The 12106-nt window shown below is 37.1% G+C and overlaps 1 protein-coding gene across 2 annotated transcripts in view; it reads left to right on the top strand.

Moving 5' to 3' along the window:
• LAMA2 (laminin subunit alpha 2) overlaps positions 1-12106 on the top strand; it is a 622013-nt gene that overhangs the window by 489001 nt on the left and 120906 nt on the right. For both annotated transcript variants that reach the window (XM_078054754.1, XM_078054753.1), the window contains exons 36-39: positions 3540-3702; positions 4722-4932; positions 11095-11211; positions 11913-12076. In XM_078054754.1, the coding sequence (XP_077910880.1) occupies positions 3540-3702; positions 4722-4932; positions 11095-11211; positions 11913-12076 (655 nt within the window). The remainder of the gene's footprint in view (positions 1-3539; positions 3703-4721; positions 4933-11094; positions 11212-11912; positions 12077-12106) is intronic.

Genomic DNA, 12106 nt, shown 5'->3' with positions numbered 1-12106 from the left:
ACCTTTTTCCTAATTTACATGAAGGTCCATGTGGGATAGCTGTGATCCTGTACCCGGGAGAAATGTGGACACTACTCCCTTCTTCCAGCAGCTACTAATGTAAATGATAACACACATGATATGCACAGCCCTTTAGAAGAGAACTTTGGCAAAACTAATCCAACTGTTAAAACTTCCTGAATGTTTAAATTTGAATATGCCAGAGGTAAACGAAATCTTGACTGGGATGTTTATATGTACTACAAGTCTTGGCAGTTCAGGAGATTTTTTTTTTTTTTTTTAAGAAAAGGAAACTCACCAAAGCCTTAAGTAGGTTATACGACATATCCACACCCATTTTTTTCTCTTAGAACTACACTAATTGGAGATAGTATCAGTACTTTGAGGTTTTATTAATGACAATAAATTGCTGTGGGGAAAAGTGAATTTGTTAGCCTGGCATTTGTCTAGTTCAGTTTTATTTTTAGTTGGAATACCTTACTCCCTCTATCTTCCATTATAAGTCATGGTCTCTTCCTAGATAATCACGATCTATTAATCTAAGGTATTCTTATATCCCTATAATTTTTAAAATCTTTGCTATGACTCCTGATTAGATCACAAATACTCTATATTTCATTCCATGAACTATTAGAATTAATGAGCAAATATATATATATATATGTATACATGTATGTGTATATATATACATATATATATAAACAACTCATTAATTAGCATATGTACTGACATATATTAGGACTTAATAAATGCTAGACACCTTCTTTCCTGTTTCTCAGGTCACAGTAGTATTTGTCATTCATGATGAATTTACCCATCAGAGCATATTTTTTTTTGGTTCAGTGTGAAAAACAACTTTGTTTCTCCTGGGGGATTAATGCATTTATATGTTACAGATCCTGTATACTTCTTAAGTATCCCTTTTTTATCCCCTGCTCTGCCCTGGCTACTGAGATACTGTCTATTAAGATGTCTTCTGATTTACATTATTTTTTATCTTTACTCCATCTCCTTTTCTGTTAATTTTATCTTGTTTTAAAGATATTTCAAAGCTACTTAAAATTTCCTTTGAAATAAAGTAGAAATAAATAAGTAAATTTCAGAGCTATCTTAATGTCATAATTAATTTCAATTCTGTTGAAAATGTACTGAACTGAAAGTGCTGATAGTATATACCTTTGAATCTAAGAGACTAAATAACACGTTCGTCTTTAGTTTAAAAATATTCAGAGAATTTCCAAATTCCATATATATAAGGAATGGAGCAATCACATCTCTTCTATTAAAATGATGCTTTCTTTTTTAATACAGTATCTCTACAGTATCTCTATTGTCGTTTTTGTGTGCCTTAATAATTTCTTCTAGTTGCTTACATATTACTTTCATTTAAAAGAAATGATGCATACGTTCCAAAAGGTACAGCCATCTTTTCCTTTCCTCTCTCTTGTATCATGCTTTTTCCAGCAAGTTCTTCTCTGCAGAAGTTTAGTTTTGAGAATAGACCACAAGTGAGGCTATATCTCTTACATTACCCCCTTATAACCACCTAGGCCCAGGACCTAAATTCAATCAAATTTCAAAAAATACCTCTAATCAAAGCTCATTTATATATTCACTTAATAAAAGAAAAACATACACCTTTGGCGAGTTGAAAAGTGGGATTTATGAATGCAAATGAGGTCAGTGGTTAGTTACATAATACAATTAGTTAAAGTCAACATACAGACAGATAGGCATTCAGACCAAAGAAGGAGAGGTACCACAGGGAAGGCCAAATCTACCGCCTTTCCTGAAATCTAAGAAGTATAAACCTTACATTTTAACCATTGGCGTTCTGCCATAGTTCTCACAAAGTCTGCTGGATCAAGGAGCTTTCCAATTAATCAGTCCATGGTCACTGTGGTTCCTTAACAAACACAGTGCAGCCTAGGTGATAACTTAATAACAGTAGTGGTGGGATCTTGAGAAGGTTCTTTGGTGTATGTCAAAGTGTGACTATGAGTAGTTGACCAAGAAAGAGCCACCCTCACTAACTTCTAGGAATATGGCACCTGAGCAATAATTTCTACCACAGGGCTAGGAATGGCCATGTTTGTTCTTTAAAACAGCTGATTCAAATGGTTCTGCAGATTAGATCATGGCTGTCGGAATAAGGGGTTGACAGCAACAACTGCCTGACCGATTACCTTAATCATGAAAAGAGAATTCGAAAGGTGCATTTTGGAAAGGGTAAAATTAAAGATTGAAACCCAATTGCTTCTGCTAAACCATGATTTTCAAACTCTAGCATACAGCAGAAGCCCCTAGAGGGCTTGTTAAACCACGGATTGCTGGTCCCCTCCCTCCAGAATTTTTAGGTCAATAGGTCTGGGGTGGGCCCTGAGAGTCATTTCAGAACCAAGGTACTAACCCACCACGTCACACCCTCCATGGCAGCTCTGTTTGGCCTGTGTGCACCTGTTACAACAACTTGGAATAACTGTTACCCCTGGGACAGCTCCAACCAGTATTAATCAGAAAAGTTTCTCCAAGAATAGAAGTGAATTTTCAGGATTCTTTGCCTAAAGACATCTTAGGATATAGCACTGAATAGTAGAAAATGTCTCTTAGCCAACCCCAAGCTTCATTCTAGGGATGTTCACAGGTGATATTACCGAAATAAGGGTTTGGCACACAAGAGTTTGAGAAAACATCTCCCTTCAACTTGTTGAGTTAATGTGCCATAAAACACACTTCAGGAGAAGTTGGCCTAAAACTAATGGTAGAACTACATAAATGTTTCAACTCACCAGTTTTTCAAACTTTTATTTGACATAGAATTCTTTTTTCAAATGAAATCTTGCCCAGAACACTAACCTATCAAATAGATACTTAACAGAATAGACATCGTTTGTAGAATACCTGAAGCACCCAGAGAATCCTAAGATTCCAAAGAGCACAGTTTGAAACTTTATTCAATGCATAATAAACACACTCTTACAATGGATGTTATTGCTAGAAGGTAGCTTTGAGCCCTAATCTATAACCCTCATCCCAAGACCAGTGCTTCCTCCCTCATTCCTTTAAACAAACGAACATAGAACTGTGTGGAAGAACAAAGGGCAGGTTTGTTTTCAGAGATCTCATCACCGAGAGTTTTTCTGTACCGGGTATTTTCAAATTTGACTGAATAGGATTGTGTATTATCAGCAGCGCAGACCTTATATTTTCATCTTCCGAGGGCTATGCTTCGTGTCTCATTGTTTACCTCTGACCTGAAGAAGGTTTGGGCCATTTCTTTATTTACATTTTTTTCCCTTGTGAGATAGAAACACCATGCTTTAATTACTGTACCCCCCAAAAGAAATATAATTGGAGAAATATGTCACCTTTCCCTGTTTGTTATGGATCGTTATTAACTACCTCTCTGTTCCCAGCAGGAACACCCGTGGCAAACTACATTTCATTTGGAGATCATGGGGAAGAGCAGATGCTTGGTGCCATTTTTGCATGTGGCACTTTTGTTTACTAATTTACAAAATTTGTCTTACCCCCTGCAGCTGTAAATGAAAAAGCTGTAAGACTAAATGAAACTCTAGAAACTCAAGACAAGGCCTTTGAGAGAAATTTGCAAGGGCTTCAGAAAGAGATTGATCAGATGATGGCAGAACTGAGGAGGAAAAATCTAGATAAACAAAAGGAGGTTGCTGAAGATGAGTTAGTGTGAGTAGATGCTTTATTATTTTTTCATTTGATACACTGAGCTTTCCAAATGATTGCTTTCAGTTTTCTAAAATTTTCATCATGCTTAGGAGTAGAAGATGCTCTGTTATTTATTTTTCATTTAGTTATGATTTCTCTTGCTCTAAAATGGATTAAAAGCATGTTTTTGCCTATATTTAAATAATTAAATAAATGATCTTTTCTGGAGCTGTCCCTTCCATAATTAGGCTAATGGACTTGCTTTATTAATTGCCTGTATTAGGGACTTCTAAACCATCAATAGTTTTTTGTTGTTTTTAATGAAAATATCTCTGAATAAATAAAGTTACGAATTTAGCAGTCCATTCTGTGCATTTGGTCATTTTAGGAAATGCTGAAAAGAGGAGTCATCAAATAATAAATACCTAAGACTTTGCAATTAGGGCTGAAAATTTGAGGTTGGGAATAGCAATCGTGATTTTACTAATGCAAATGAACTCTGTGACCATACATTCAATAAAAAAAATACATGTTTACATTTATAGTCAGCTAACTTCAAAGTGATGGTGTTATTAATACTTAAATTATATATATATATATATACATATATATACTGTTCATTTAGTATGTATACTAAAACCAAATATATCAATGTTCAGACCTTATATTTCAAAGTAACAGAGAAAATGTATCACCATGGTGAATTAGGGGTTGTTTTTTTTTGGTATGTGAAGTGAATCATAAAATTTATTTCATCAGTCAGATTATGAGAATAACATGACTCTTTCCAATTGAAGATGCTATATTACTAATACATTTTAAATGTGTGAGGTTTTTTGTACTTTAATATATTAATTATAAATGGCCTTGCCACTTTTCTGTTTTCATCTTGATTTAGTACATAGTCAATCTGCTTTAAATACTGTCTTATTTTTCCATTCTTTGAATGCTGGCATCTCTTTGTAACACAGTTTAACACCAATAAACCGTGAGACAGTGACAAGGGCTTATTGTCTGTCATTGGGCTGGGGTGCTTGCAGGGCTGCAGAAGGCCTTCTGAAGAAGGTGAAGAAGTTATTTGGAGAGTCCCGAGGGAAAAACGAGGAAATGGAGAAGGGTCTCCAGGCAATATTGGCAGCCTACAAAGACAAAGTTGATGATGCTTGGGACCTGTTGAGAGAAGCCATGGAGAAAATCAGAGAGGCTAATCGCTTATCTGCAGCAAACCAGAAAAACATGACTGCTTTGGAGGTGAGTCTTAGGGATTCTCATCTGAATCTGTAGGGATAGGGTAGAGGGTTGGGAGTTGAACATGGCTGGATAAGTCAAGTTGCTGCACATTTACCCAAATCAAGAACAACTCTGAAAGGAGACTTCTAAAAAGCAGAACAGGAAATGATCCCTTTAAAAAAAAAAAAAAAAAGCCAATGACCATTGCTATAGAATCAAATAAAATTTAGGTAACAAAATATTGAAGATTCTGAGGATGGTTGATACAAATGGGACCTTGATCTTAATGGCAACTGTGGCACTTTCTAGAAATACATCTTGGGCAAGGCAACTCAAGTCTCTAAGCCTCAGTCTTCAAACTACACAATGAGTGCATTACACTAGAGCACATCCAGGGTATCTCTAAGTACTGACATCATATGATTTCATAACCCATACACCATTGTTTAGACATCTAGCTGCCATAGGTCACAAAAGTACCAAGTATTTCCTAATGGAATCTGGCACATTGAGAGTCCAGTGCTTGGGAAGATTTTGGTTTTCTTTTTCTTTGCAATGTGTTCTATGCAAATGAAATTTTAAAAGGGACTAACATGAACAGATCACGTCCGAGTAATTTTTTCCTCACAGACAAGAGATAATTCTCTCCTCAAGAAATGATGGGCAGCTTCTGCCTTTTTTAGACAGCTGATGAGGCTAGAACTAAAATAGATTCTTCCTTCTCTTCCTTCCTCCCTCCATCCCTTCCTTTCTCTTCCTTCCTTCCTCCCTTCCTTCCTTTCTTTCCTTAATACTTGACATGGCAAATTGAGCACTTTTCTCAAGAGTAAATTCAGCACATATGATGCTGAGCCAGGAGCCCGATGTAGGGCTCCATCCCAGGACCCTGAGCCGAAGGCAGATGCTCAACCGACTGAACCACCCAGGAGCCCCGATGAGTTAATTTTTGAAGTGTTTTTTTCGAGTCCCTCTCCTGGGATTTATCCTTGTCATTCTGAAGGAAGATTGAGGAGGTTCATTTTTTTTCTTAACTGCAGTATCTAATCTTAACCAATTTGGAGTCTACTGACATGCTGGAAATATTAAAGAAAACTACCATCTTGAGAGGCAGGTTGCTGGGATACCTTCTCCCCAGTGCCAGCATGATTCATCCTGCTCGGTGACACACCAGTGGTGTGACTTACCCAGATGCGCACCTCTCCATTTTATGGCAACAGTTTAAGAAATTAAAATTACCTGTGTGGAAAGCATAATAAGCATTTGGGAAGTATTTCAAGAAGAGTTATAGTGGCGCAGTAAATGGTCCTTGCAGCTACTCCTTTCTTTTAGTGATATTTAAAACCAGGAACCATCATTCTTGGGCGCCCCTGGAGATGCCTAGAGCTTACGAAGTCAGTATTGCGATTCTAAGTGGTCCTTTCTGTATTTTCATTTTATGTGTCATGCTTAGCCAAAGACTTGTTAAAAACTTACTGGAGTAAATAGATAAACTGGCTAAATTAACACCAGTAAGGCACAGCTTACTTAAGATTGCCAGGGCTGATTAGGTTGCTTACCAAGGTTCCTGCTAGACCAGCTAACTGAGAATCACCTGAACAGTTTGTTCAAAGACGGGTTCCCTGAGCTCCTACCCAGAGTGTCAGTCGGTTAGTTTGGGCTGTAGCCTAGGGTTCATATTCTAAAACTCTCCCTAGGTTAATCCGATGTGCATACTGGTTTGAGAATAACTGATACAGATTATTCAATCAAATGGATACAGCGTATTTTAAATAGATAACTGCATTGTGCCTGTGTTCACAAAGAAGGTGCTATAATTAAGACCCAGCTCAAATGTTATTTGTTGATTTTAAGGAGATAAGCATGTTTTTTTGTTTTTTTTTTTTATTAAAAACACTTATTAAGCCCCTACTAAGTTCAAGAAATGTGCCAAACACAAAAATTGATTATATCCAAGACTGGTCCTTATGGTGTGGTCCTTAGAACAGCAACATGAATATCAACTAGAAACTTAAAAATGCAAATTCTTGAGCCCCATCCCAAACCTATCAACTCAGAAACTGGGAGTGGAGCCCAGCAACTTGTGTTTTAAAAATCCCTCCAGTGATTCGGATATAGCCTTAAGTTCGAGAACCAGTGATATAAAGAATAAAACACCATCTCTGATGACTTCAGGTGACTTGTATTTAGTGAGAGGTGCACATAAGTAAGTCACTCTATATGCACTGCAGTAATTATCATGGAGCTAAGCAAAGGAAGGGCATCGAAATCACCCATGGGTTAAGGAGGGCTTCACAGAGGACATGATAAATGTGCTGAGTCTTGAACAAAAGGCACTAGTTAGTCAAAGTAGAAAAGGAAGAATATCCCAGAAATAGGGAAAACTATATGCAAAGACATGGAGGGGAAAAAAGAAAACATAAGAAATCTGGGGGAAAATTCGGTGGTTTGATAGGACTGGAATGAAGACTGCATGGGAACGAATAGCAGATAGAGAGCCAAGGAAGACAGACAAGCTCCAGAACTTGAGTAATGAAAGACCAAGTGCATTCTGAGATCAAGTGAAGGAATTTGGGTCTTATCCTGGAAACTATCATTAACAATTGAAATATTGAAGTCATGGATTAAAGTTACATTTTGGAAAATTTGTGAGTGGTTTATATAAACTGGAGAATTAGTTTTGTGTTAGGAAATAGTGTGGTATAAGGTTAGGAAAATAGGCAGTGGTAATATTAAATGCCTGTCAGATACCAGTCACAGCAAGGGGCTGTTGGTAACCAGGGTGTTTGAGATTGACTAGGAATGATTCCTGGCCTCATAGACCTTACAATTCAGGCAGTTTAACCTTTCACAGTACATAATACTGTGATTAATATGGGCTAGGAGCATCCACAAAAGAGTCACAAAAATGATGGCATCATAGCAGAGACTGAGAGAGATGATGGAGTCACATGAGCCCAAACGCAGGGTTCTAGAAGGGCAAGGTGATCTTACAAAATGTCAAAGAGAGCCATAAAATTCATTGCCCAGCTCCGGAAGTGTGGAGCAGAAGATGGCTCTGGAAATAGCATTTGGAGCTAGATCATAGAAGCCTTTGAATGCAGCCTTCTGGAGGGGCATGGGCTTCGAGTGCACTTCCAGCAATGCAGAGAAGGCAGAGGGGACTGTGTGCCTGGTGGACCCCAAGAATGTGAGCCATTCAGTTATGCGAGGAAACATATACTGAAGAGTCAGTCCCCAAATTGACCATTAGAAGGATGCAAAAGGAAGGATTCAAAGAAAGTAGTTAGTTGCTAGACAGGCAGGAAAATAAGCTTCTTTGGGTTCTTAATCCTTCCACCCCACCCACAAAGGTTTTAAACTTAGAGAGCTCTGGAATGAATTAAGATCTGATTAGAAGTTAAAAGTAGAAATATAATCAACTTTGGTCTTCAAGTGGAATCACTTAATAGTTATGCTTATGGCATACTTTGGGAGAATTCCCTTTATCCATGGACCCCCTTGTTGTTCCTTGAACACTTGAAGCTTCCTACATTAGGTATTTTTTATCCTACATCATTCTCTATCTTCTCTTTACTTTTGTGGCACTCAGAATTACTTTAAAAATATTATCATATTAATTTATTCATTCATTTACTCCCTCCTCCAGACAGGCCACAAGGCACATGTCTTTCCTGCCCACTGTATCCTCAGGGCCAAGAACAGTGTCTGGTGCAAAGATAGAACCGAATTTTTTTCCAGTGAATAAAGTACCATAAAGCAAAAACAAATAAATGTTACATCAATACTTTCATTAATATTTGGGAGCTCCAAATAGTCATCTTTCCTTGTCTCAAAGCTAGATTCCATTAGTGTCTAATTTGAAAATTAGCCACCTCTAAAATCTCCCTAAATTCTGGCTTATCATTTCTGCTTTAGTATGATAAAGAACACATTTTGACCTTTGCATAACAATTGGTTCCCTAAAGTGAGTCAGAGCTTTTAGGAAGATTCTCATTCACTACTTAATTGAAATCAGAATGGATATAGCTCTTTATCTAACATCCATGTGGAAATATTCTCTCCCTCTGATTGGTACAGCATTTTAAATTAGCTTGATTCATGAATATAAACAAGCCAAATTGAAAAGATTATCAAATGTCTGAGTATGGCATGACTTTAAATCAGTTCACATAAAAGCTAGGGACTAATTGGTAATTATGGAAAAGAATGTCAAAGCCTTGGAAGATAAGATGTGACTTGTAATCACAACACCAGGACTCCCCTACCTGTGTTGTCCATGAATAAGACTGACATAACAAAACTTGCCCTGAATTAGCCAGTGATGGGACTAGCTGAATGATCCAAGTGTCACCAGTGCAAGTCCCAGGAATGGACTCTAATTTCATTTATTCATTCAAAAATGTTTATGGAGGAAACTTTTCTAGGTCCTGAAGGTACAGTGATACATATAGACTGTCTTTCTGGCATTTATATTAAAGTGAGGGAGATGGTCACTAGACCAATAAGTAAGTACATAATATGGACATAAAGTCTGGAGCATGGACTAATATACATACTAAGTGATATGTTCAGTGATATTAAGTAACAGTGCTTTTAGCAACTGTCAGAAGAAGCAATCAAGACAGTTCAATCTATAGAAAATATAAAATAACATTACCTATGTTTCTGTAGTTTGTGGCCACCCTATAGAATAGAATTCAGATAAATGAGTGCCAAGATGAAGAATAAAATAATTATAATAGTTAGCAATTACATTGTGTTTACTGTGTGCTAGGCAGTGTTCTAAGCCAGTTCTTCTCCAATCTTACTGCATATATCACCTGGGGTTCTTGTTAAAATGTAGATTCTGAGTTGAAAAGGTAGTGAGATCTACCAACTCAGAATCTACATTTCTGACAGTTGCTAAAAGCACTGTTTAATGAAAATCAGGGACACCAGTTCATTGTAAGATGCATGTAGAGTATAGGGACCATACACAAATGCACAGCCTGTTGAACCGTACATAACTGAAGAAGCATAACATACCGAATACACCATGCAGTATCACTGAACATATTACTTTGTATGTATATTAGCCCACTGAGGAGGTTGGTGAAGAGACAGGGAAAGAAGGGTATGAAATTAGTGCCTTCCAGCACAAATAAGGCAAGTGATTTCCATAATAGGAGAGACAGTGCTTTCATTGCTCAAGACCCAGGTTTTATCATTAGGTAGACCAGGGTCCAAACCTCTACTGCATAGTTAGTGTGACCTTGAGCAAATCATTTGTTCATTTTCCTATTCTTTGAAAAGGTGATAAACACAGGACCTGTCGAGTTAGTGTGGAATTTAATGAGAAAAGCCCATAAGCTACCTGACACATCTTGAGATATAAATGCATATAAAACTAACATTGTTATCTATATAAAAACATAAATGGCAGAGGTTTAAGATGGATGCCTTTAAATCCACAAGTGATTGGGAGAATGAGTGAGCTATATCAAGGAGAAAAAAAAAAAGAGGCAAAGGTACACTCCGAATAGAAAAATAACAATATTTCTCTCTCGTCGATTTTACTCTTCTAGGCTAGGAATGAGTTGCATGTAGTTTTGAGACAAACTCTCAGCATCAAGGAAAAATTAGAGCTTGCTCTCTTTTTATGGAACAATCCATTAAGTTTATTCTTCCATGTGTTCGTTTCTCTTTTTTTGAAAAGCACTTCCCCTAAATTCCCTTAAAAATCTCACTTCTTCCAATTTTTACAGAACTCCCCTAGACTAAATCTGCTTATGTTTATGCTCACAAAATACTCATTTGGACTTCGATTCTGGAATGTAATGTCTAGTTCCAATGTAATTCAGGGTGCTACCACATGCTCAGGAATATATATTCAGCACTTACACTTGAGTTTAAAATGGGTGTCCATCTTGCTTCAAAAATAGTTCTTAATTCCTCAGCTAACATCACATAACTTTTCTTCTCTTGGATGACTTTCTCACATTGGGAGGAGGAAAGTACCTAGATAGACATTTAAATAAAATAACTCTTGAAGGAGCGGCCAGGTAGTTGATGTCATTCCCATCCAGCCTCATCGTCAACACGATGTGCCTTGTTTGCAAAGCCTGTGTTCAGTCAGCTGAAGGAAGTCAGGAAGGAGTATCGGGTTGGATAGGGTTTTGATGTTCTGTTCATACTGTACTACAGAAAAAAAAGGAGGCTATTGAACGTGACAAACAACAAACTGAGAACACTTTAAAAGAAGGCAAGGACATACTTGATGAAGCCAACCGTCTTGCAGGTGAAATCAACTCAGTCATAGATGTGAGTATTTCGTAAAAGCCAAAGTTAAAAGAAAATAACAATGGCAGAGGTTTTCATAAGTGGGAAGCAGTGATAAATCTCAGTAACATAAGCAAATACTAATTTTTTTTTCTTGTGGGTGTCAGATCGTTTCTGCTTGATTCCATTGTGACCGTGCCTAGCTCTTGGCAACAGTTAAAACTTCACATTGTTCTCCCAACAGACACGAGTGCCTGTGTGAGAATACTCACAACACTCCTATAAACCTGTATTTTTCTCCACAGTGATGAAGGGCATTTCTTGTTCCCAGGATAGCTCTTAAAATCTGCTTCAATATTTATATAAAATTGGTTAAAAGAGAAATGTAAACCTATAAGCAGACTTTCAATGTAGTGCATAATGCAGTAGATGCTGTACTATATGGCAAGAGAAACACATATGCTCTAAAAAATCCTAATGACTATCATTTATGCATTTATACCTACGAAGAAGCATTTTCTTAGAAAAAGATAGTTAGGTTCTTCTTGGTGTGAATTGGCTCCATATATTTCCTAATCTCTCTCATTAAATAACAGCTTTTATTCTGTATTCTCTTTTTGCTATATTAGTAAAATTGAAGTTTCATTAAAAAAAAGTGTGTAATTATATCTCCTAGAGAAATTAGTAACTGAGAGGAAGCTTGGATCCACTTACTTAAAATGCCCTCTCTTCTTATATATCAGTATGTTGAAGACATTCAAACTAAATTGCCACCCATGTCTGAAGAGCTTAAAGATAAAATCGATGACCTTGCCCAGGAAATAAAGGACAGGAACCTTGCTGAGAAGGTGTCCCAGGCTGAGAGCCATGCATCTCAGTTGAATGACTCATCTGCTGTCCTTGATGGGTATGTCATTTGTTGTTGGAAATGTCCATG

This window comes from Halichoerus grypus, chromosome 9 (assembly GCF_964656455.1).
Source record: "Halichoerus grypus chromosome 9, mHalGry1.hap1.1, whole genome shotgun sequence".
NCBI lineage: Eukaryota > Metazoa > Chordata > Mammalia > Carnivora > Phocidae > Halichoerus > Halichoerus grypus.
Note: the sequence above shows the minus strand (reverse complement) of the source record. Positions and strands in the feature narration are given on the sequence as shown.